Below are 26,481 nucleotides of genomic sequence, written 5' to 3'. Positions count from 1 at the left end.
CTTGTGAGAGGGGCCAAAGGGGTCGGGTGCAGTGTGTGACGGGTGGTAGTTGAGGGCGGGGACCTTGGCAGTCTGATCCTCAGCTACAGAAGCTGGCTCTTGGCACATGGAATGTCACCTCCCTGGTGGGGAAGGAGCCTGAGTTGGTGTGAGAGGTTGAGAGGTTCTGACTAGATATAGTCAGACTCACCTCAATGCATGGCTCTGGCTCTGGAACCAGTTTCCTTGAGAGGGGTTGGACTTTCTACCACTCTGGAGTTGCTCCCACTGAGAGGCGCCGAGCAGGGGTGGGCATACTAGTTGCCCCCCATCTTGGTGCCTGTACGTTGGGGTTTACCCCAGTGAATGAGAGGGTAGCCTCCCTCCGCCTATGAGTGGGGGGGACGGGTTCGGGCTGTGGTCTGTGCTAATGCACCAAACTATAGTTCAGACTACCCACCCTTTTGGGAGACCTTGGAGGGGGTGCTGGAGAGTGCTCCTTCCGGTGACTCCCTCGTTCTGCTGTGGGACTTTAACGCTCACCTGGGCAACAACAGTGAGACCTGGAGAGGTGTGGTTGGGAGGAACGGCCCCTCTGATCTGAATTTGAGTGGTGTTTTGTTATTGGACTTCTGTGCCAGTCATGGATTGTCCATAATGAACACCATGTTCAGACATAAAGGTGTCCATATGTTCTCTTGGCTCCAGGATACCTTAGGCCGCAGCTCGATGATCGACTCTGTTGCTGTTTCATCTGACCTGTGGCTGCATGTCTTGGACACTTGGGTGAAGAGAGGGGCGGAGCTGTCAACTGACCACTACCTGGTGGTGAGTTGGCTCAGATGGTGGGGAGGATGCCGGTCAGACCAGGCAGGCCTAAACGTATCACGAGGGTCTGTTGGGAACATCTGGCAGAGTCTCCTGTCAGAAGGAGCTTCAAGCCCCATCTCTGACAGAACTTCCAAAATGTTCCAGGGGAGGCGGGGGACATTGAGTCTGAATGGACCCTGTTCCGTGCCTCCATTGTTGAGGTGGCCGACCAGAGCTGTGGTCGCAGGATCCTTGGTGCCTGTCGTGGTGGCAAACCCAGAACCTGCTGGTGGACACCGGCGGTTAGGGATGCTGTCAAGCTGAAGAAAGAGTCCTATCAGGTCTTTTTGGCTTGTGGGACTCCAGAGGCAGCTGACGGGTACAGACCGTCCAAGCGGAACGCGGCTCGGGTGGTCGCCAAGACAAAAACATGGGCATGGGAGGAGTTCAATGAGACCATGGAGCAAGACTTCTGTACGGCTTCGAGGAGATTCTTGTCCACCATCCGGCGCCTGAGGGGGGGAAAGCAGTGCACTACCAACACTATCTATAGTGGGGATGGTGTGCAGCTGACCTCTACTCAGGACATTGTGGATCGGTGGGCAGAATACTTCGAAGACCTCCTCAATCCCACCGACACGTCTTCCAGTGAGGTAGCAGAGTCTGGGGACTTTGGGTTGGCCTCTCAAATCTCTGGTGCTGAGATCACTGAGGTAGTTAAAAAGCTCCTCTGTGGCAAGGCTCCAGGGGTGGATGAGATCCGCCCGGAGTTCCTTATGGCTCTGGAAGTTGTGAGGCTGTGTTGGCTGACGCGGCTCTGCATTATCGCGTGGACATCGGGGGCAGTCCCATTGGACTGGCAGACCGAGGTGGCGGTCCCCTTATTTAAAAAGGGGGACTGCAGGGTGTGTTCCAACTACAGGGGGATCACACTCCTGAGCCTTCCTGGTATTCAGGAGGAGCAATGTTGTTTTCGTCCTGGCCGTGGAACACTGGACCAGCTCTATACCCTTAGGGGGATTCTGGAGGTTGCGTGGGAATTTGCCCAACCAGTCTACATGTGTTTCGTGGATTTGGAGAAGGCGTTTGACCGTGTCCCTCGGGGGGCCCTGTGGGGGGTACTCTGGGAGTATGGGGTACCAGGCCCTCTGATACGGGCTGTTAGGTCCCTGTATGACCGGTGTCAGAGCTTGGTCTGCATTGCCGGCAGTAAGTCGGGCTCGTTCCCAGTGAGAGTTGGACTCGGCCAAGGCTGCTCTTTGTCACCGATTCTGTTCATAACCTTTATGGACAGGATTTCTAGGTGCAGCCAAGGTGTGGAGGGCATCCATTTTGGTGGCCTGAGGATCAGGTCTCTGCTTTTTGCAGATGATGTGGTCCTGTTGGCTTCATCAGAACGTGATCTTCAGCTTTCGCTGGAGCTGTTCGCAGCCGAGTGTGAAGCAGCTGGGATGAGAATCAGATCCTCTAAATCTGAGACCATGGTCGTGATTCGGAAAAGGGTGGAATTCCTTCTCCGGGTCAGGGATGAGGTCCTGCCCCAAGTGGAGGAGTTTAAGTATCTCGGGGTCTTGTTCACGAGTGAGGGAAAACTGGAGCGTGAGATCGATAGGTGGATTGATGCTGCAACTGCAGTGATGGGGGCGTTGTACCGGTCTGTCATGGTGAAGAGAGAGCTGAGTCCGAAGGCGAAGCTCTCGATTTACCGGTTGATCTACGTTCCTACCCTCACCTATGGTCATGAGCTTTGGGTAGTGACCAAAAGAACGAGATTGCGTATACAAGCGGCCGAAATGAGCTTTCTCCAAAGGGTGGCGGGGCTTTCCCTTAGAGATAGGGTGAGAAGCTCGGTCATTTGGGAGGGGCTCGGAGTAGACCCGCTGCTCCTCCACATCGAGAGGATTAGGGCTGCAACAAACGATTATTTGGATAATCGATTAATCGGATGGGGTCTCGACATGATTAATCGATTAATCGGATTACATAGGGACATTTTTTAAAACTGCTAGGGAAACGTTATTTTTCTCCTTCCTTCACTTTATTAAACACAACATTATTAGAAAACAGTTCAATAGCAGAAAACCAACATGCCATCACCTAAATTGTCTTATAAGGTCAGAGACCCTAAGCTACACCTATCTGTGACCTAAAATGCTTGGTCCAAGTTAAACAGCTTAAAGAGCAAGTCAACCCCTACCAGAGTCTAACTCCGCTCCCGCTTCATGTTTGAAAAATGCAACACATGCTGTTGCCTGGCAGACCGAGAGGGCGGAGCCGCTAACAAATACACACACACTCAGGCTCACGACAGCATTGTGACATCATAATGTACCAGTTTACATCATAGCATACTTCTTAGCCAGTAGTGGTGGCAGATTTAAATTAAAATACAGTGCAGAGTTTTTACCTGACAACGGCACAACACTGCCAGTTTTAGGCAGAATATTTAAATTTTAACTAAGATGCACTGAAGTGCCAAATTATTGACGACACGTGTCTGCAGCACGATTAGACACTCGTTTATTTAGTTTATCAGCAAAAAAAAGTTTATTTGGGTGTGACTTGCTCTTTAAGGGCAATTCTCATCTGTTTTGTTTGATCTCATCTGTAGACATTTATTATAATTGGGGATGTCAAATAACTAATTTTTAAATGTAATTAAACATAGGCTGTGAATTAATCACTATTTCCAAAAATGACTGAAAAATACCAAATAAAACAAAAGTAAATGAATGCCATCCTCCTTGTGATGATGCCCTGGGCAACTGTCATAAAGTCACATCAAGAGATGCTGCTGATCACTCCAATGATCCCAAATAGACTCACATTAGGCCACATGAAAGCAACTGAACCCAAAAATATATTAACCAGTATATAACTGCACTCTCACAACACGCCTGCAGCAACAGTTAGGACTCCTCCCTCCTTTTTAAAAGCGTTTTCGCTTGTGAGGACATTGTGGTTGTGAAGCCACATGTTAGTAGTCTGGCCCCGGTGTGATCAACCAGTTTCTGCGGGAATGTGACGGCGGAACCGGTTCGCAGCGGCGCGAGTCCCCCCCGCTTATCTAATAGCGTCGCGCTTACAATTTTATAGACTTTCTTTACGAGCTTAGGGCATGTCTAGCCTGTGTAATAATCCGGGGCTTGGGTGAATCACTTTTGAAAAGTTTTTAACTTACCCGGACACCGAGCTCTCTCCTTCCTCGCTGATGATTCTGACATGCTTGCGTTTAAGACGCTGCATCATCACCGTAGTATCCCCGTGCCATGCTAAGTCTGACCTACAAACGTTGCATGTCTTCGCCTGATTTAACTGAAAATGCTCCCAAACTTTAGAAGTTTTTACTTTTTTGGGGTCTCGCTGCTTCTGCCATGTTCCTCTTCCAAACACCTGCCGGCTCTCCACCGGTCTGCGCGCAACGGCGGGCAGGAGGGGAGGGGGCTTTTGGAAGAATTGCGCAACACAACGAATCGATGACGCAATTCGTTGCCAACGCTTTTAGTAATCGATTTTCATTGAATTTATCGATTCGTTGTTGCAGCCCTAGAGAGGAGCCAGTTGAGGTGGCTTGGGCGTCTGGTCAGGATGCCTCCTGGACGCCTCCCTGGTGAGGTTTTCCAGGCACGTCTAACCGGGAGGAGACCCAAAGGTAGACCCAGGACACGGTGGAGGGACTATGTCTCTCACCTGGCCAGGGAACGCATTGGGATTCCCCTGGAGGAGCTGGCCCAAGTGGCTGGGGAGAGGGAAGTCTGTGCCTCTCGCCTTACCCCGGCTTTCCACAGGAGCCGTCAGCAGCACGTTACTGCAGCAGCACGTCATAGCTGCTGATAGGAACCGCTGTGGTTAACACAAACTTTTCCACCAGAGCCGTCAGCAGCGCGTGTTAGCCGCGTCTCAGGAGCAGCATGTCGCGGCCATTGCGCGCCGGTTCTATTTTCTACGCGCAACGCCTCTGAAACGGGTCAAGTTCGACATTTTTGGGGAAGGAAAGACAGGAAATCGGACGCGGAAATGGAGCGAAGCTCCTGAGATTTTAAGAATAAAGAACGTACTGCCTTCCGGTTGCTTTACTTTTAAAAAAGGTTACTAACTTTGCGGCCCCGTAAGAAGTTATCACCTAGCTAGCGGCCTCCTTTGTTTTTCAGGTCCGTATTGGCGATTATAAAACGGACAGAACATAAAACACAAACATTTTGGAGCCATGTTGTAGTTTTCTCCTGCTTGTTGTTGTGTTTACTGACGAAGTCACTCGTGTGACTTCGTGCTCGGTCGGTGACAGCTGCTCCCCTGCTGCTTCGCGTCTCGTGGGAAGGGCCAAGCAGCAGCTTACGCGAGCAAGACGTGCTGCTGCAGTAACGTGCTGCTGACGGCTCCTGTGGAAAGACGGGGTTAGGCTGCTGCCCCCGCGACCCGACTCCGGATAAGCGGATGAAAATGGATCGATGGATGATTTTAGTAGCACTAATGTCAGTATATCTTTATCGGCAAATGTTGGTTATCGGCCATAACAGTGATATTAATATCGGATATCGTATTGGCCCAAAATTTTCATATCGTTGCATCATTAAAATTAATTATTTGTTATCCTCAGTGCAATTATAAGCAGCTTTCAAAGAAAAGATTCTTAACAATCTAATAGACATTAGCTTCATTCAGAACTTCAGGGTAGATTTACAGGAACTTCCTGACATGCGTGTGTCTCCCCGATACCGGGCCGGCAGAATGGCCGTTTTCAGGAACATTCTTAGTACCTGCTCAGGGGTAGGCACTCCAAACCACAGACATGAATACGTAGACGCCCCATTTGTCGCTGAAAGCCTGCGGGAATATGCAGTGCCATGTAGGGGCGGGAATCTTCAGGGGCAGTTTTACTTATTGGACCGACATGTTAAAATAGATTATCATTGGCTGACATTGATGCCCATATATCATACATCCCTCGCTCTTTTCATAATCTCATCTTAATCGTAGATAATTTGCACAAATGATTTTGTTTCTACCGGCTTATTTAGATGTTTATTTTGATTTTGTCTGGAAAGAACATAATTTTCATCAGGGCAGTTAGCTGTAGTCACTGTTCTTTAGATAAGTGTGAGTTAAACATACGCTAAAGGCTGAAGCAACTTTTCAGCCCATTTGATCCCAGTTTAATCCGTTATCAGCAAAAAGTACTGAAAGCAGCTCACGGGACTTAGAAGTACTCAACACCACCGAACAGAATACGTCATTGTCCAGAATGGTAAACGGGAAGAATTGTCTGTGGAATGAGATGAAAGGGATGTGAATTAGTGTGTGTGATGCTTAAATGACTGCTTCTTCTGTGTTTAAGGTGCAGGCTGACGGGGCCGATGAGGGCTGCGTGACGTTTGTGATGCACGATGAAGATCACACACTGGGCAACTCCCTTAGATACATGATCATGAAGAAGTCAGTGTTTTGTCTTTGCTTTTATCTTTGAATTTACCATAAATAGGTCATGACCTCTGCCCCCTTAACCCCACAGCTGTGGTTAAAAGCCCACATAATAAAAGTGAGCTGGTATTTATCAGGTTCTAAGGTTATTCAGTCTCAAGTGCACAAAAACATGCGCAAGAATCTTTCATATCTTTGTAGAACAAAAACAAAGCTACAATGCAAAGTCCACGTTTTTGTTTCCAGCTTGTAGAGCCTCCCTTAACAGCTGGAGCTTGCAGTGGTCTTGTGTTTGATGTGACTAGTCTCTCTTCTGGCTCTGGAGGAGTTCTGATCCACTCTTTTACAACTATAGGCCTGTGTCCACTGTCAGAACTTCAGGGAGATTTTACCGGAACTTTCCGGCATGCGTGAGTCTTCACTTTACTGGGCCGGTGTCGGTACAAGATCTGCTCGGGTGCAAAATTGGCTCGGGTCCGTCGACTGCCAATGACGTCTAAGTAGTTGATTGGCTGAACATGAACCTTACGGAATTACGTAATCACGTGACGTTGGTCCAGGCAAATTTTTTCTATTGGAAAGATGGACAACTTTTACAAAGAAATCCATCAGTACCTCTTTGAAAATACACTTTTAGCATAGAGCTGCATGTATATTAGGGCTGAACGATTAACTGCATGTGCAATTAAATTGCGATGTGACAAAAGGAGATTTTCTAATGGCAAAGGCTGCAATTTGGCAGCGAGTGGTTAGCGCAATGCTAATATACATGGAAAAACCTATAGGAATGCTAATGCTAATATCGCCGATTACATTATTACAAATTATGAATTAGAAACGTGCCAAATGATTACATTTGGAGTCTAATAGAAAGTAAAACTACCATCAATCAAATAAGTACAGACAGGTATTTTAGTAAAGCCAGAAAACTTTTAACTCCATAGCTTTGGCTAGCAGCTATGAGCGTACCTGAACTACTCATGGACAAGACGTCAAAAACTCTGAACACAAAATACTTCAATAAACGGGACACACTTCTTTCCTGCAAATACAATTTCACAGGTGTTGCTAATACCTATGATCCTTCAAGGGATGTACTCAAAGAGGAGTTCAACATGAATCAAATATAGTGTTTTATTTTACAAATACCATTATAAACACAAACTTACGTCTTAAGAAACATTATTTTAATAACGAAACTGCTAAATTCTTTCCAACAGTATAGACGTGTAGGGTATTTTGTCCGAGTGGGTTTGCCGTACTTTGACGTCATCGGCAGTCGAAGGACCCCGAGCCGATCTTGCACCCGAGCCGATACTGTACCGACACCGGCCAAACGGACCGCTTACACGGCCATTTTCAGGAACTTCCGAAGTACCTGAACAGGGCTAGGTACTCGCAAAGGCCCGGCGGAACAGCTGAGCAGAACTTTTGGTTAACTCGCGCTGATTGGTTGTAACGTCAGCAGATGTGGTATCACTCGCGGCCAGTATGCTGACGTCTGTGCAGCGTCCTGAAAGGGCTGCATTTGTATGGAGACTCAAGAGCTGTGTGGACCAGGCTAGCGTATCTCCCGGTCAGCTTACCCTGAAGTTCAGACAACAGAAACACGCCTAATGCTCCAGGTTGTTGAGGTTTACAGACATTAACGTTTAGCTCTAATGGCTCTCTGAGGCTCTGCAGAGTTCTGAGTCATTTTTACCAGTGATGGGAACTTAGTTGCTGCCCCTTTTTAGAACCAGATTCAAGGTGGCTCCAAGCGTGCTGAGCTGGTCCAAAAACTGTCAGAAGATTGTCATCACGGATTGACCAGGGGGTGGAGTCAACCACACTCATCTGTACTTATCCAGATGTGTTCTGCCTCGCTGCCATCAGCCTTTTCTGAGCAGTAGCTGCCAGCAGTTCTCCAAATATGGAGCCGTGCATTATGGGTAAATCTAAGTTGGTCTCATCTGGTTGAATGAAACATTGCAGACCTACACTGTGCTGCACTTCCATACCTAGTATTTGTTCAGTGTGCATTAGTCCTGTCATGAGCTTTAACCTGCTAACTGACCCTGTGGAGTCTGAAAAGGAGCTCTTCAGTTTTCTGAATGTTAGGTAATTTGATTTTATCCCATATTACCGTAAAGGACGACACACCCTTTGATAGAGAGAGAGAGTAAATTGATTATTTGTAATGTCCCTGTGTGTGGCTCAACCAGCCCCCACTCTGCTTCAGCCTTCAAAGCTTTCTCCTCACCTGCTCTGTATACCTGCATTCTTCAATTATCTGGTAGATAATATTTAACCTCCATAACCCTGGAACCTGAAATAAACACACATGACAACAAGGAAGACATTTTACCCTGCGTCTCCAAATGCATGGAGAGTTAACGCAGAGAAACCTCCTCCGAGGCTTCCCCCACGTCACTCCCGTGTGCTCCTAGTTCTTCAGGGGCTTTATTCACCAAATGGATGGGGGGAGAAGGCGGACCTTCTCAAATTACAGAGGTACAGAGTTCTCTCAATTAACATCTTTGCTCAACCTTTTTATGAACAGCCAACACAGATTCATGATGTGTAATGGGCATCTTTTAGGTCTCAAAAAGGTACATTTATAAAAATACCCAACACTGAACTTTGCACAATTTGCTTTTGTTTATTTTGTTGGGACGTTAGCTCTTGGGGAGATTGTCAGCTTTCTTCAGTTTTCCACTTGTGAGCTAGAATGATGGGACTTCACGTGCTTTGAAAACCATCTTTAACCCGTCCCAGATTTCCAAACACAGCTTTAACATTTGAGCTGAAACAGGGACACGGCGGGATCTGGTGTGGTTTGGTACATTTAACATCACATTTTTATCATGTCCAGAACTGTGACATTGAACCCCGGGGGACTGCCTGCATACCATGAATGTGCTTTTTACACTCACCTACTGAGAGACCGTACTTCCTTCTGTGTCGTCTCATGATATTTGCTCTGCTGCGTGATGTGTTCCCACAGTTTTGGTTCCACAAACATGCACACTAAGCAAAACCATCATAATGTTCACACGTGTCACTTTGACCTTCCTGTTTTCCTTTTTGTCAGCCCAGATGTGGAGTTCTGCGGCTACACCATCACCCATCCATCTGAGAGCAAGATCAACTTTCGCATTCAGACACGAGGTTAGAGGCCCGTCATCAGCACACGATCACACCTCATCCAGGGTTTTCGCCGGCGAGTGTTGCAGGCGTACAAGAATTAGTTAAATGTTGCGTTTTAGACTGAAATATTGGCGTTTGGGGGTTGTGTGACTGATGTTCTATTTCGTCTAGTCTTAGCCCTTAAGCGAGCTGCTATTGGAAGGGTGATCTCATCATCAGCCAATCATGAAGAGCTTAAATGTACGCCCACCACGTGGGCACCCCTTGTGGGTTATATAAGTGGAGCGACTCCACTGCTCGCCTCCGTTTTCTCTTCACGCCAAGCTTAAGAGCTTCCTTTAAGAGCAATTATACAAGAAAAATCTACTCACCGACCATGTCCAGCGACGCCAGGACCTGCCCGGCCTGCCAGACGGGCTTCATCTCCAGCGGCGACCTGCACGCCAAGTGTGAGGTCTGTCTCGGGGCTCACCACACTGGCCTGGCCTTGACCCCCAGGCCTCGTGCCTGTTTTGTACCGCTCTGCCTGTGGCTGAAAAGGTCCACCGGGTCGAGTACTTCACCCCCTCCACCGACGAGGAAATTCCGGTGGCTGGCACGTACTCGTTGGACAAGGCGTTACGGTTCTTCAACGTCGGCCAGGAGCCGGCTGGCTCCTACCGATTGGACGGTGTCATCGACAGCGAGGAGTACGACGAGGCTGGCTGCCATAGCCCTTTTTCCCTCCTGTGCAACACGGAGGTCGAGAAGCCTCGTGAGGAGTACGACGAGGCTGGCTGCCGCAGCCATTATTCCCTCCTGTACAACACGGAGGTCGACGAGCCTCGTGAGGAGTACGACGAGGCTGGCTGCCGCAGCCATTATTCCCTCCTGTACAACACGGAGGTTGACGAGCCTCGTGAGGAGAACGACGAGGCTGGCTGCCGCAGCCATTATTCCCTCCTGTACAACACGGAGGTCGACGAGCCTCGTGAGGAGCACGACGAGGCTGGCTGCCATAGCCCTTTTTCCCTCCTGTACAACACGGAGGTCGACGAGCCTCGTGAGGAGCACGACGAGGCTGGCTGCCGCAGCCATTATTCCCTCCTGTACAACACGGAGGTCGACGAGCCTCGCTCAGCGGGTCCTTCTGCTCCAGTGGATTCTCGCTCCTCCCTGCCAGCAGTTAGAGCGCTGCTCCAGGAGCTGCCCGCCATCATCTCCGCGACTGCGACCCGCAAGCGGCTAGCCGTTCCAGAACCGGCTCCCCTGAGGCAGATGAATTGGCGGGAATTTTCGGGGCAACACAGACGCGCTGTCCAGACCCCGTCTGGCCGCGCTTCCCAGCTGCCATGAGCTGCTGGTCCGCCGCTTCCGAGCCTGCCAGGCTCGAGGCGCCAATTTTCACATATGCACCCATTACCAAGGTCGAGGGCTTCTCCGACCAGGGCTGGCCATCCGTTCCTCCACTGGAGCCGGACTTGGCCTCGCTGTGTGGCGTCAAGAACCACCTCACTGGACCGCGAGCAGTTCCCGCTAAGCATGACCAGCTGCTGAGGCGGCTCGCCGATCGCGCACACCAGTGCGCCTTCCAGACAGGCGCTGCAGGAAATACCATCGCCTTCTCGCCTTTGGCGTTTCCAAAATGGTGGAGGAGCTTGACTCTCCTGTCGAGTCAAAAACCATCATTACTAAAACTGCTGATGCCATCCTCAATCTGTGCGCTGCTGTACTCACCGGTTCTGCTCGCATTGCTGCCTGGCAGACCCTTATCCAGCGGCCTTGTGGCTCACGGCCCTGCCCTCCATTCCTGAACACCTGCACAGAGAGATGCTGGAAGGCCACATCACCTCTGACGTTCTGTTTGGTCCCCATCTTACGAGCGTCATCTAGAGGGCTCAGCGGCTGAACTTTCAGCCACGGTGCGAGACCTGGTCCACTCTCGGTCAACCTCGCACTCCGGCCGTTCCCCCAGAGGATGGGACAAACGGCGCGGAAACTCCATGCGCCCAGCTGCACGGCCCGCCCCGCGGAGCCGGCCTCCAGCTGAGGCGGGGCCAGGGAGTTGGCGGCCAACGGTTCCGAACGAGCCAGCAGACACAGCTTTGGCAGTCACAGGAACCTCGCCGAAAACAACCACGAAAACGACTCGTTGGGGGGAATGTGTGTGCTTATGGCTGCAATGTTAACTCTGTGAATTATTTTGGTTTTGAAATAAAACTCAAAAAACGTCACATCGAGAGCAGAATCCTACAGTCCTCTGCAGAACCTTCTGCCGAATCCTCACACATGATGTTCCCCGCACCAAGCACTGCAGCACATCTGCATGTTCACACAGTCGGACTCGGTCATGTTACACGGTTAGCTGTGAAAGGGTGCGCTCCATTTGCGCACCGCCCCCAGCCTACGGCCAGGCCCGACTCATCCCGCTTCCCCCCACAACGTTGGGTGGGACGGGATGTCATGGCACTGTCGCGACCACGCGCACATTGCGCGGCTCCATCCGCTGGCACTTTGACGTCCCCGTGCACGGGCCCGGTTCCCACTCGTCCTTCATGGACTCCACGCTCTGCGGTGCGGATCAGCCTCTTCCAGCTGTTTCACACTCGCCCTTTCGAGCACAGCCCTCCATGGGTCGCTCCCAGTTCTCTGGTACGAGCGACGGCGGTAAGGGCGCGAAACCAATCCTCAGACGTTGCTCACGTGACCTCGAGCACACGTCCGCTGTCGGAACGCGCGCACGAATGCCTCCCTTTCGGCTACTCGCTAGCCCAGCGCACTTTCTCCAAATGTCTGGAGACCGCGCTGCAGCCACTGCGCACGGCGGGAACGAGGGTTTTATTTTACCGGGACGATCTGCTCCGATGCGCCCGGTCCGAGGACAAGGCGTCAGTGCAAACCAGGAGGTTAACAGAGCATCTGTCAACCCTGAGGTTTTCTATTAACTGGGGGAAGAACTTCGTTCTTCCATCCCAGTCGATTATGTTTCTCGGGGTGGAGCTGAACGCCTCTCTAATGAGAGCACGTTCGTCGCCGGTGAGAGCGGCAGATCTCACCACGGTGATCTCCCGCGTGCAACTCCGCGAGATCGTGAGAGCCCTGTTAGTCATGAGACTTCTGGGCATGATGGCTGCAGCCCACTCGGTGGTGCTGCTGGGGTTGTTGCACTCGAGGCGCCTGCAAAGTTGGTTCATCTGCCTCCGGGTACACCCGATACGTCAGAAGAGACGTATGTTGAGGGTTTCCCCCCTCAGTGGGCGGGGACCTCGCTCACTGGGGGAATCCCTGCATCCCCTCACACGGGATTCCCATCGGACGTCCTGCGTCACACGTATCTGTGTTTACGTATGCGTCACTGTCTGGGGTGGAGGGCACGTGCTTGTCCCATACGACGGCAGATCGCTGGCCCTCCCACACGCACGAGCACATAAATGTGTTGGAGCTTATGACAGTGAGGAATGTGTTCATGCACTTCGCTGCCCTTCTCGATGGCCGTCATGTCGAAGTTCACACAGACAGCCAGGTGGCGGCAGCCTACATAAATCGCCAAGGGGGAGTTCGATCCCTCCCTCTATTGCGCATAGCCACAGATTTACTGTGTTGGGCACATGTCCACCTGCTGTGCCACCTACATTCCGGGGATCCTGAATGTAGCGTTAGACATCCTGTCGAGAGGGGGTCCCCGCGACTCCGACTGGCGTCTGCATCCCGCGCTGATATCACAGATCTGGATAAGGTTCGGGGAACCGTGTGGATCTGTTCACGGCTCGCGAAAACGCTCAGTGTCGCCTGTGGGTTTCCCTGAGTCTCCGGGACCAAACCTCGCTCGGAGCGGACGCCTTCTCACACCAGCCCGGGCTTCGAACGCTCCTTTATGCGTTTCCACCAGTCCCTCTGATTCCCCGTCTCCTGGACCGAGTTCGGTCAGAACAGCTCTCGGTAATTAGGCTCCCAGACGCCTGTCCACGTCATGGCTTCCGGACCAGCAAGCGCTACTGTCCGGCTCCCCGTGGAGACTCCCGCGAAGGGAGGACGCCCCTCCCCAGGCGGATGGGATAATCAGACATCCTCCGGAAATAAGCCATCGGCTGTGGGTCTGGCCGCTGAGCGGTTTTGATTAGGGGTTTCTGGGCTGCCACATGATGTGGTCGCCACGATTCAGAGTGCGCGGGCGCCCTCTACCATTGCATCTTACGCTGCTAAATGGACAGCTTTCCAGAAATGGTGCACAGAGCGGAATGTTCAAGCGCTCTCCTGCCAGCTGGCGGATGTCCTATCGTTTCTGCAGCTACGGACGGACAGGGGCCTCGCATTCAGCACTATTAAAACATATGCTGCAGCTATCTCATGCTGTCATCAGGGTTTTGGTGATAGATCTGTTTTCGATCATCCCCTCACAAAACGTTTTCTAAAAGGTGTCAGAAGGAACAGACCTGTGTCCCGTCCGCTAATTCCCCAGTGGGACCTAACGGTGGTTCTGCGTGGCTTATCTGAAGCCTCATTTGAGCCCTTGGACCAGGTCTCACTCAAGTTCCTGTCACTTACAACTGCCTTGCTGCTGGCATTGGCATCAGTCACGAGAGTGAGCGACCAAACCGCCCTCTCCGTGGCTCCCGCATGCCTCAGGATCCGGGCAGATGGCGGGTCTGCTGTTTTCTGCCTCAACCCAGCCTTTGTGCCCGAAAAACATTAATACTTCCTTCAAATCCAGGTCAATTTCATTGGCTGGACTTTTTCCTCCTCCCCATAATTCTGAGGAGGAGCGGCTTCCCCTCTTCTCTGCCCGGTGCGCGCGCTCGCACGATATGTGTCACGCACTTCAGGGATTCGCCGCTCACAAAGCCTGTTTGTGCACTACAGGGAGTCTTCCCTTGGTCAGGCGCTGTTGGCCCAGCGCCTTTGACTCTGGCTATGTGACGCCATTTCACTCGCTTACACATCATCGGGGCTGCATCCTCCTGAGACACTCAGGGCTCACTCAGCCAGAGGGATTTCCTCTTCTGTGGCGCCCCACAGTGGTGGGTCAATGGAAGTCATTTGTCAGGCTGCTTCATGGGCTTCACCCTGTTCCTTTACTCGTTATTATTTACGAGATGTGTCTTCAGGATCCATCACTCGTTCAGTGCTTGGACCTCAGCAGGCTGAGTGAACGCATTATGGCACCTCATCAGCCCTGCTTGAATGAATTTCATCCTCTTGTGGATGATATTTTTTAGTGGTGGCCCCACTCTTCTCTCTGGCTGCCTCAGCCTTTTAAGCCCTGGGCTGAGGCTGAGCTACCCCTACTAAAAGGAGACATGTTGGGTGTGTCCATTGGTTGAGCTAACCGGTGTGGCGTAAACCCATCCAGCTGCGCTTTATTCCAATAGCAGCTCGCTTAAGGGCTAAGACTAGACGAAATAGAACGTTGGTTACGTGTTGTAACCCCAGATTCTATGAGTCTAGTCGCAGCCCTTAAGCCACTTGGCCACACTGGTTCTGTTAGGACTAAGAGCCATCGGAGGCGAGCAGTGGAGTCGCTCCACTTATATAACCCACAAGGGGTGCCCACGTGGTGGGCGTACATTTAAGCTCTTCATGATTGGCTGATGATGAGATCACCCTTCCAATAGCAGCTCGCTTAAGGGCTGCGACTAGACTCATAGAATCTGGGGTTACAATACGTAACCAACGATCTACCGATTGGAGAAAAAAAAGGTAAAACTATTTGTCCCGACCATTAGGTCACCAAACTGTGTGAAACAACACTGAATGTTCCAGTATACTTACAAAATAAGGCACAATAGAGCTCTGGACGTCACGTGATTCTCAGAGCGAAGGCGCCATGCTGGCAGGCATCGATGTAAACAAAATGAACGGGATCGGCTTGGATTTAACTCCGTTGGCGTTTACTTCACATTTAAAAACCGAAGTTATAGTTATATGTACTCAGAAATTAAATAGACTAAACATCTCCCACTCTTACCGTGCCCCTGGGGTTCTGTTGTTGGAGCGGACCTGTTACCGGATTTGAGATACCCAGACATTTACAATTTCCTTATTAGTTTTCCCGAAGCATTGCCAGGAGCGTACAAAAGCCAGGAGCGTACAAAAGCCAGGAGCGTACAAATGGAATCAATCAGGGTTACATAAACCGCAGCATGCAGAAATCACGAATGATTAGACAAAGTTTTACGTGATATTTACCTGTTGCTATGAGCAACAAGAAAAAATAAGTTTAGGAAGCCCACTAAGAATCGTAATAAAATAATAAAAATAAACGCCGTACACAGTTGAGGAAACATTGGTTTACCTACCTGATGTGAAGTGGTCGCTGCAGAAGCAAACACCTTTGCTCCCGGGATCCCCGTTTCATTTTAGCCCGGTCACTAGCGCGTTTTATTGCGATGATCCAACATTTGCAGCTTTCCGGATCTTGGGGGATTCCGGCTCTTCCCTTACCTCGTCCGCGTCTGTTATGGCGTCCGGGGGCACAGCAGGTATCTACCATATTTCCCGTTTCTAGTTTGGGTTTTCTGCAAATAACAAAAGCCTAACTGAGCAACTGCCAAGATGGTGCCATATGATTAGAACTGTTGCATGCCGGGTGAAGTGACGTCAGCTCCCGGAGCGCTATACTGGTATGGGCCTTTCTGTTAACGATGGCCGATAACTAAACCACCCGTTCCTGTGAGAATTGCCTTGAGTCCTGCTGTGGAATCCCCAAACCATTGTAGTGCTGTAGTCTGGGTTACACACATGCATTATGTCACCCCTCCTCCCACTGGCCAGGAAAGCTGTAGCGTAACGTAATGGCGGCAGTTTACTTGCGAGTTCATCCCCACCCAGGAGCAATTCTGACGCAAAAACCGAGTAGATCCCGTGATGTCATAAAATCACGGGAGAACTGCGACACCACACTTAAATTCAGAAGTCCACACGCAATAATAAGCAAGAAGAAAGACAGCTGGATGTATAAAAAGGTCTGGTTTGTTTTCTGTTCTGTATACATCGGCTGTGAGGGTTTTTACAGGAAGTGATGTACGTTTACTGCCATGCGACTTTTATTTTGAAAGTTTCCAGGTGTTTTACACTGCTTTTGTGTTGTGAATTCCTGTCTAGTGCGATTTAAACAGTGGAGTTTTACGTGTTTTTGAAGATGAGCGCAAAAAAAAGACTTCCATGTGATTTTTCTTTTTCCATTTTTTGGTTTAATCGTCAGATTTCCATCCTGAACACCTGCTGCAGCTGAACGTGACATTAGATTAATGCTTGGAGTTAAACCCTCACCAGGTTTTCGGTCTGCTGTGATTTCTTTTCCAGAGTCAGATGTAACGGTGCAGCATGTCGACCGAATGATTCGTTGGTTTAATTTGTTGTAAAATGTGAGTTATCCTATTAGTGGGAGGAGCGTGGGCTCGACAGGGTTTATTGGAGATGTTCACTGTTTGTTTCAGGAGGCGTCCCAGCTGTAGAGTCGCTCCGAAAAGGCCTGAATGATCTCCACGATGTTGGTCAGCATGTTCTCAACACCTTTCAGGTACACCTGTGTTTCTGTGTTAGAAGAGCTTCTCCTCCAGGGAAGGGGTCCCTATAAAACCTCTTTAATGTGCCCAGATTCTGTTGTATTGTTTCACTAATTCATTTCAATTGTAACTATATTTATTAACTGTAAAGTGCATAATTACAAAGTGAATGAAAAATGATTCAAAATGAAGTAACGGTTATCAGACATTCACAAATATACCACAGAGTTGTGGTTCTGCAGAACACCAGGTGCGTTAGCGAGATCTTTAAAGAGCAAGTCACCCCCTACCTAAGTCTAACTCCACTCCCATTTCCTGTTTGAAAAATTTGCCACAAGGAGGCGTTACCTGGTAGACCAAGAGGGCAGAGCCGCTAACAAATAGGCTCACAGCGTCATTGTGACATCATATGGTACCAGCTAACGCCATAGGGTATGATTTTTAGATTTAAATTAAAATTTTGTGCAGAGTTTTTACCTGAAGAGGGTGCAACACTGACAGCTTTATGACCGAAACACACCACAAGTGGAAGCGCGACGAAGCGCCGTGGAACGACAACGAGCACTTCTAATCAGACCTCTCAGTCACATCTGCTGCGAAGCGCCACGAAGGTTCGCGCAGCGATCATTTTGCTGTGAGATCTAATTTTTTTGGCGCGCTTCGCCAGTTCTGGCAGGAAGTCAAACCAAAACAGATGGGGCAGGCTGATAAATTTAACAAAATAAAGACATTTTTCAAAATAAAACACTTCGATTGATATATGTGATCATGTTTGTGTGTCTTAACAGACTAGAGAGGTGAAAATGAACAAACACACACACTCCTGTGGAGAAACACGGCGTTTCCATAATTTTAAATGCAGTTTTTACTGCAAAAGATGGCTTTAATAAATGTGTATACAAACAAATATGCTGAATTCAAGGTAAATACAATAGTATTGTACACTACCACAAACACTAGTTACCCCTTCTTTCCACCGGAGCCGTCAGCAGCACGTTACTGCAGCAGCACGTCACAGCTGCTGATAGGAACCGCTGTGGTCAACAGAACCTTTTCCACTGGAGCCGTCAGCAGCCGTCAGCGGCGCGAGTCGGCCGCGTCTCAGGAGCAGCATGTCGCGGCCTTTACGCGTCGGTTCTATTTTCTACGCGCCACGCCTCTGAAACGGGTCAAGTTCGACATTTTTGGGGAAGGAAAGACAGGAAATCGGATGCGGAAATGGAGAGAAGCTCCCGATTTTTTCAGAATAAAGAACGTACTGCCTTCCGGTTGCTTTACTTTTTAAAAAAGGTTACTAACTGTGCGTCCCCGTGAGAAGTTATCACCTAGCTAGCGGTCTCCTTTGTTTTTCAGGTCCGTATTGGCGATTATAAAACGGACAGAACATAAAACACAAACCATGTTGTAGTTTTCTCCTGCTTGTTGTTGTGTTTACTGACGAAGTCACTCGTGTGACTTCGTGCTCGGTCGGTGACAGCTGCTCCCCTGCTGCTTCGCGTCTCATGGGAAGGGCCAAGCAGCAGCTTACGCGAGCAAGACGTGCTGCTGCAGTAACGTGCTGCTGACGGCTCCCGTGGAAAGCCGGGGTTATTCACTTAAAAGGAACCCAGGTTACAAAACCTTGTGGTTCTTAAAGATAAATGTTAGTATCAGTTATATTAAAGTGGTGTAAAAAATGTTGTTATTGTCTTCATTTTTATAAAATTTGTAAAAATATTTTAACTCGTAGGTTGCCATTGTTGTTGGCATCGCAATGCCCTCTGGGTAGTGATGTCATCTGGTTGTACCTCGGTTGCACCGGCCGGCTTTGGGACCGTTCAGCGACATCAACGTGTCATCTGTTCAGCCTTTTCAGTTTGAACCAGAGTGAAACATTAATGATGTCATCACTGACCATGTTTCACAAAACGAGCATCAAAATGATGAGCAGGAAGGGAGGGATGAAGCGAGTGCAGGACAAAACTGGTGGTGCGTGTGCGGCAAGTGCGTCTCCATGGTAACCGAGAGGGAGAGTGTTTGTTGTTAAGAGCTCACATTTTGTCAGCAGAAGTTAACGGTAAGCTATCGTGTCATCAAGCTCATTCAATTATGAATGATTTAGGAGAATATGAGCATCCAGAGCTGTCGTGTGCTTCATAGATGATTAGGATTTCCAGTGAAACGACTTTAATCATTTTTGCAGATATTATATATTTGGAGAACACTGTGTTGCTACACTTACTGCTTGTTTTACTGACGGGAGAGGTGAGCGTTCAGCTTCATCCGTGACGAGTGGCGTGTCCGATGGTTCGCTGAACGTGACAGAAGCGGCAGCTGCAGTAGCGGGTTGTCGGCTCAGGAGAGCGTCCAGTGTCTCTTGTCTCTCCGAGGGCGTTTAGGCTCCTTGTGTGGGAAAATGGTCGGTAAAGCATCTAATTTCAGCCTTCTCTTATACCCAGCCCCTCTGGTGAGCTCTTTAAGTAGTCGTGGTCAACTATAAGCCTCAAACGCATCAGGAGAAGAATGTTGGGAACACAGCTGGAACGTGATGAAGGAGCTATTCCTCCAAGGTTATTTAACCTCTCTCCACAGATGCCTCTGACACAGTACTAAGCTGCATGAGACAGCCTCAAGGTCATGCATTCGCTTCTAAAACTGTTTACTTTCCAGCAAAAGAAGAAAGACGATTAAAAGACTCTTTTCCTTTAATAAATCAAAGAGCTCTATTTTTAATAAAGCTAATCAAAACAAGTGTTAGTCAATAATATAATGTTGACCAATCTGTGAAATAACAATGTTATGATTAATATGCTTTAATAAGTAATATGACTTTAATCTAGTGCACTAGACATGCTGACTACACAATAATGTAAACACATGACACATTGCTGTTACTGATCCAATCAGAACCTTCCTTTCTGAAGCGTGGCATAGTCTCTATGGTGTTTATAAATCTGCCAACTTTGATTCGACCAGAAATCAAAACATCCAGATTAATAAAACCAGTTCCAACGCCATCTTAGTTCAGTTCTCAAGATCTCACTGGAGTTCACCGCATGCTAAGAGAAGTATCGGACCGGCAATCCGGACTTCCTTTGTAAGCTGAGAACCAACAAGCTGGATAAAATCTGTTGCATTTTACCAACCAAGCAACGGATCCTTTCAGAATAAAAGCTGAACTCACTGACCCAAGGAGGGTCCCTTTTGACGCTGTGAACCACAAGTCGTTTTTTACCTGGAGACAGTCCAAAGACTAGTTTGTCGTACTGCCGACGCTGTTCCATCGGCTCCAGTACCGAAAGGGGGGTTCGAGGACCTGGCGATCTGGATCTGTCCGGAGGTCTCATCAAGGGTATGTGTGGAGCGACAAAATGGCGTCTCATGTGTTTATGAAACTCTGATCATACTCAGATCATCACTAGAAGCAAAACATCACAACATCATTCAGACTTGCTTCTCCGGATACGAGAGTTCTGATTAAACATCACTCACACACACCATCCATCTCACGTCTCATTACACCAGATCCATCCATCATTTAGAGTTAGAGTTAGTCTTGTTTAAAATTGTTTAAATTGTTAAGAAGTAAATCTTCTTAAATGTCTAAAGGTCTCTCTCTCTTCTCTTGTCTCTCAGTTAATACAAGTGTTACATAATCCCTGCAATAAAAAGTTCCAATCTTCTGGTTAAATAACCCAACGGTCCGTAAGATTGATTTCACATTTACTATGGAATCTTTTGTCTCACGGGTCCTTAATTAGTTGTAAATTAACTTCTTTTACATAGCCGCAGATCTTTGGGAAGTTATGTCCGTCCACAGGCATCTTCCCACTGCTTTCTCCTCTTCTTGCCAGTGGGAAAGCTGTGTAACCTCGCATCGCTCCCCTCGTTGCCCTCTGACTGGAAGTTACATCCAAAAGCCGCACAATGCAGCATTTAACTTCATTATTAATACGGTGAGCGCGTAAACAAGCACTAGCGTCGATAGCTATTCTTCCAAGAACAACCGATATACATCATCGCCCCCAGAGTGCATTGCGTGTGGAAAACATGGCGTCCTACGTATGTCAAAAAATGTACTAAATATTATAGATTTATAAATAAATGGCTATATTTTGTGTGTTTCAAACAACATAGTTTTGGTACAACAGAAAATTTGTGGCGAGCCGGCTCTTTGAAGTGAACAACGGGAGCCGGCTCGTCATTGGGAGCCGTCCCCTTCCCTCTTGCTTTGGTGAAAGCTGCAGGCGATTGGTCAACATGTGTAACTGCGTGTCCAGACTGTCCACACACAGAGCAGTAGGGGCGGGGAAGAGGGAGGATCAGACTCAGACACACAGCAGAGCACATGCAGGTGGAGGGAGACGAGAGGGAATGAGGAGGAGGAAAAAGGCGAGCGAGAGAGAGGAGAGTGCGACGAAGACGGTGAGAAAATGAGCGCCAGCAGTCGGAAAGTGGAGATCTCTTAAAGTGATCAGTTATTAAATCCATAGAAATGATAAATATTTCATATATTGCTTTTTTTACATTAGTAAATCATTTAACATATTATATAGTTTAGCATTATTTTGGTTATAAATGTACTCTATGCAACAGAAAGTCTGAGGAGCCACTAGGGAGCCGAAAGAGCCGGCTCTCTAAAAACCCGGATTTCCCATCACTAATAAGAACTGGAGTAAAAGGTGTGATTAAATAAAAGTGTTTTTTTTTTTTTTATTAACAAGAGTAAAACACAGTAACACAAAACACCTGAGCCAAAAGGCCTCATGGAGGAGAAAAAACATTAATTTAATATAATACAGAAGCAGAAGATGCAAACTAATGGAATTATTGCTTATCAAAACAGCTTCATGAATTAATTTGCCAAGAGAAAACCGAGCTCTACAGCAAAAGATTAAATCTAGTAAAACAACAAAGATGGCTATAAAAACAAGCTACCATTAATGTAAATTAAAGCTCTAAGACGACCAGCTAAGGACCACAATCGAAAACGGCTCTTAAACAAAAGGATTTAACCAAAAGAACTGTTTTATCCTAAATGCTGAAAAGCCAAAGTTCTAACTCCGATTCAAACCGTTAACGAGCGAGATGCAAGGACCAAGGAGAGAAGAACAGGATGTGGTTCTCTCAGGTCTGACAGCTGATGACATGCAGCTGGGGCAGTGAGAGGAGGTCAAGCCTGCCTGAGGACATGTCCAAGGTCCTGAAGCCATTGCTTGATTTTTCATTTTGACATTAGCTGTACAAAGTGTAGAGAGTTGAGAAACATGTTTAGAGGGTAACAAAGGCTTAGCTTCATTATGGAGGGATAGAATATGTGCAGGGGTGGATTGGTCCATCTGGCTTTCTGGCATCGTCCCAGTGGGTCGCTTATGGCGCTTAAACACATGCGTCGGTACGGTCGGGGTTTGGTCGGGTTGGATGGCGTGAGTTTGGGCTGGTACGGGCGGTGTAGTGTTCACATATAAATCCGACGAACTTCTCAGGAATGCAGAAATCCCCGAGCCTGTGGGTGGAGTTTAACACGCGCGGGAAAGTCCGCTCCATAAGGTAAACAAAGGCGGACATGAGCTGCGTTGCTTTTGGAGACTCTGAACCACATTATTTTATTAATTTGCTGTGTGTGTCCTCATAATCTCTTGCCACACACACACACACACACAAAAACAGAGAGGGTGCTCGCTGCAGAACTACAAAGGCGGAGCTGCACCATAAGGTGGAGCTGCACCAGAGTCAGCCCCGCCCATTCACGCAAACTCAGCCTAGCCCACTGACTTCCGTTTTTGTTTTCAACTTTATCGCAAACTGACCTGACCCACATGAATTATGGCTGTTACTACTTTACAAATGTTAATGCTATGTTCTATGCTCCAATTAAACAAGATAAATATAACTTGCTACATGACAAAGTCTGAATATATCCCGAAATAAAAAGGTTTCTCTTAGCGAATATCTGCCCACAGCCGCTCTAACAAAAGTCCTGTACAACAGCATGTACCACCACCATGTGGTTTCTGGTAGTCCAGTGGCAAGATTGTCTAACCTAAGTTTTGCTTTCTCCTCAGCTGATGCTGGTTCGATTCTCGGTGGGGTCGGCAACAATCTATTTAGCCAGTGAAACATTTAATTTGTTCATATTTTAGTTGTAATGTTCATTTTCAGAAAAATATTTATGTCTCTACAAGTTCTTTGAATTTGGTCGTTCCTAAACAGCATTTTAGTTGAAACTCTGCTCACAGATGGACTCACGCTGGCTAAATAAACGAATGAATAAATAAAAAAACACATTAGTCATTATATGTTAAATGGCATACCAATAAATTGTTGTAAACATAGTACTGGCAAGTGTAGCTAGAAATGAGGAAAAGAGATTATAGGATATTTCCACTGCTGGGATGCAAACCTGCACAAAACTGCATGTCAACCTGACACCATCACCACTACACCACCACATCTGATAAAAACTTAGGTGGCGTTACATTTGATTATGCTATTCGGTGTGTCTTTGTAGATGGGATGTACGATTTTTCTGGCGGTGTCTCAGTAGAAGTCATTTCAGAAATATTTTGTCAGAAAATTCACAGAATATCCAGATTTGAGAACCAAGACCAGACCCGCTTCGGGGGAGGAGACCAAATTGAAGCTGAGATGGGAAGAAAATGCATGAATGAGGCCAAAAATGGCTTTGGCGTGTTTCTTATGAGGAAATGACAATATAACATGATTAAAAGTTCAAAAAGTTAGATTTTTAATTATATGGAACCTTTACAAAAACTGTTCAATTCACTTCTCAACTCCATCCTCAATCTTGCATTTTTTAGCTATAACACCCTCTTTGGTTCCAGAATGCTATAGTCTGACAACTGGAAGGAATTGGACTGACTCTGATAGAATGGGCGGGGCTGACTCTGGTGCAGCTCCGCCTTTGTGGTTCTGCAGCGAGCACCACTTGCAAAAACACAAACAAAGCTTTTCTTTTCCCACTGATCGGCAGTTTTGTGCCACAGACAGAAGTTTACTCAACAGCATCCAACATGAACATGAAAATGAATCGCACATGCAGGACCCCCCTTCTAGATCATTCTTCGCAGATCAGAGGCTGTAGGCGTAATTTCAGCCGGCCAATCAGTCCGTAGTGTCGCCTCGGTCCCAGTCTGACCGTTGGGGAGAAGGTCTGAGAAAAAGAGTTGCCTGGACACCAAAAACGCAAAGCGGACCTGTTTGTGAAACCAAAATCCGGTACCTTTTGGGGCCGTGCCAACACAAATGTGTAAGCGTCATTAGGGTGACCAAACGTCCTCTTTTCAATCTCTGTCCAGAATGTTCTGGATGAAAATGTCTGTTTTTATTCATTTATTTATTTATTTGGTTTGTGTTTTCATCCAGGAGCAGGTTTCGAATTATGGTCGAGCTGGATATCTTACACATCCAGGAAGGGCCCGAATAAAGATTTTATTTCTACCTATATTACATCATACGCGAAATCCATGGCGCAAAACAAGCGGCATTAGAAAATAGCGTTTTAGCCCTGTTGCAACTGTTTTTTCGTTCTTCCGGGAACCCGTGACGCAGAAGCGACTTAGGCTCCCTATTAGTGCTCCTATCAGGGTTTTGTTTCCATTCACCGATACCGATCTCCAACAGTACAGATCACCAGCAGTCAGAATTGGAGATTTATAATGTAGAATAACTGATCACATGGACTGGGTTTTTCCTTGTTACTGGCTGCGTGATTTGGAAATTAGAACCACATCATCACTTTCATTTGGACAAAACATGTTTTTAATTAGTTTTATAAGAGAAAAACAAGCAGCAAAAGGATAATAACTGAAAACACTTAAATGTAGCAGCAATCAGTAACACAGTCCAACAGATTTAAAACATTAAACCTCTCAACAGGCTAAATGGTGCAGAAAGTCCAATGTCATAACTTTACGTTCTACATCATCCAAAGTATGAACGACGGGTGATCTGCATTGAAGCGTATTGATTGAAATATCAGGTACTTTTCTGGGAAATTGTCTGATTGATCTGAACTCCACCGTTTTCAGTTGTTTGTCTCATTGTTCGTTCTGATCAGGGCGGTGTTCAGGGTCATCCTGTTGTTGGAAATGAGCTCAGATGTTTTGTTGTAAAGATGCATTTCAGTGAGTCTGAACACTGTAGAGTTAAGCTTGATGCGTCCGCGAGGTCCGTATGGCTCCGCGTGGCAAACTTGCGTCATTTTAACAGCCACGCCCCTCCACCAAGCCTCCGCACGGCCCAAACTTTCCGCACTGCACACCTAGTAAATTTTCTAACCACGCGGACGGTCGGACGCGGAAAAACATGGCGGACTGGCAAGAACTAGTATGGCAGAGGTTCGTAAATACAGACATTTGTATGATTCAGCTCTCAAAGATCGCCGTGATCAACATGTTGTTAATAATTCTTGGAGAGAAATAGCTCGCACTGTCGGAGAAGACGAGGACGCTGTTAAAAATGCTGGAATGCCATGTTGTAAACAACAGTCATTTTTACTTCTACTATGGTGTAGTGTTGGATGCATGCCGTAGAGCTCCATGCTGCCCCCTACAGTTTGGGAGAATATTGGCTCACCGCAGAGACGAGCCGCATGAACCATAAATGCTGCGAGTTGTGAAGCGCGTTCCATCCGCGAGCCGCATCACCGCGTGGAAAGTGAATGCGTCAAACATAAACCAAGCTTTAACCCTCCCACTGTCTTTATGGGACACGTGGTGGGGGTGAGGTGGTGCTCACTCCTCACTCCTGCCACGTGGACCCAAGGGATAAACCATCAACCCTGCTCAATGGTCAACTTTCCTCGCGGGGTCACACCCATTAGTAGAATAAGATCTGAGGTTTTTGAAACGAGAAGGACATTCAGCCATCCTCCAGACCCAGCTGTCAGCAACCCCGGTCCTCCTGAGGGGTCCGAGTCTTTAGTCACCAGAGAAGTTCTGGTTCCGTTTCCGTTCTGGGGAACAGTGAAGAAGGGAACTTTCAAATCGACGCAGGATTCTTTGTTTGACAGCATTAGAATCGGTCCATGTCTGCATATGCTGGTTTAGTTAAGTAATTCTGTAACACACCTGAATCTAAAGGATGAAGCAGCAAGTCAGGCCTGTTAACGACCAGAGAGTCCAGTTCCCCTGGAAGAACCAGCTCTCCTCCAACCACTGTGTGTGTTACGAGATCTCCCAGCTAACCGATAAAGCTGGATGCTGAAGTCAGAGCTCCACTCCTGGCTGGCTCTGATACGAGTTTTAGGTCCTGCTCCTTTCATGTGACATTCTGCTTGTCAAAAAATAAAAGCATGCCAGATCAAAACCAAAAATCTGAACTTCTCGGATGTTAGGTGAAGATTATTTTCATCATGTCCTGATGCCTAATACTGTAAAACTAAAGGAAGGTGGACATTCTGTACACCAGTTCTGACGGCTTGTTCTTTTGTTTTCTTCCAGGCAAGAGTCGGTGAGTTCAAGCAGAGGGAGGATCAGCCCATGGAGTGAACGCCATCGTTCGTCACACCTGCTACATGTTAGCTGTTACCTTTAAAAAGCACCTTCTGTGTGCTTTAAGTGACAAGAACTCAAACCCTTTGGAAGTCTTTGTACAGTTTATTGTTTTGTGAGATGTGGTGGATTTGTAATGTATAATAAACATGATTGTGAAATTTAAA

The 26,481-nt window shown here is 47.8% G+C and overlaps 1 protein-coding gene across 1 annotated transcript in view; it reads left to right on the top strand.

Moving 5' to 3' along the window:
• polr1d (RNA polymerase I and III subunit D) overlaps nt 1-26,481 on the top strand; it is a 28,563-nt gene extending 2,082 nt beyond the window's left edge. Inside the window, exons 2-5 of the mRNA XM_054738294.2 lie at nt 6,125-6,222; nt 9,281-9,357; nt 16,752-16,834; nt 26,264-26,481. Of these exons, the coding sequence (XP_054594269.1) occupies nt 6,125-6,222; nt 9,281-9,357; nt 16,752-16,834; nt 26,264-26,311 (306 nt within the window). The 3' untranslated portion in view covers nt 26,312-26,481. The remainder of the gene's footprint in view (nt 1-6,124; nt 6,223-9,280; nt 9,358-16,751; nt 16,835-26,263) is intronic.

Source organism: Nothobranchius furzeri, chromosome 1 (assembly GCF_043380555.1).
Source record: "Nothobranchius furzeri strain GRZ-AD chromosome 1, NfurGRZ-RIMD1, whole genome shotgun sequence".
In the NCBI taxonomy this organism is placed as follows: Eukaryota; Metazoa; Chordata; class Actinopteri; order Cyprinodontiformes; family Nothobranchiidae; genus Nothobranchius; species Nothobranchius furzeri.
Note: the sequence above shows the minus strand (reverse complement) of the source record. Positions and strands in the feature narration are given on the sequence as shown.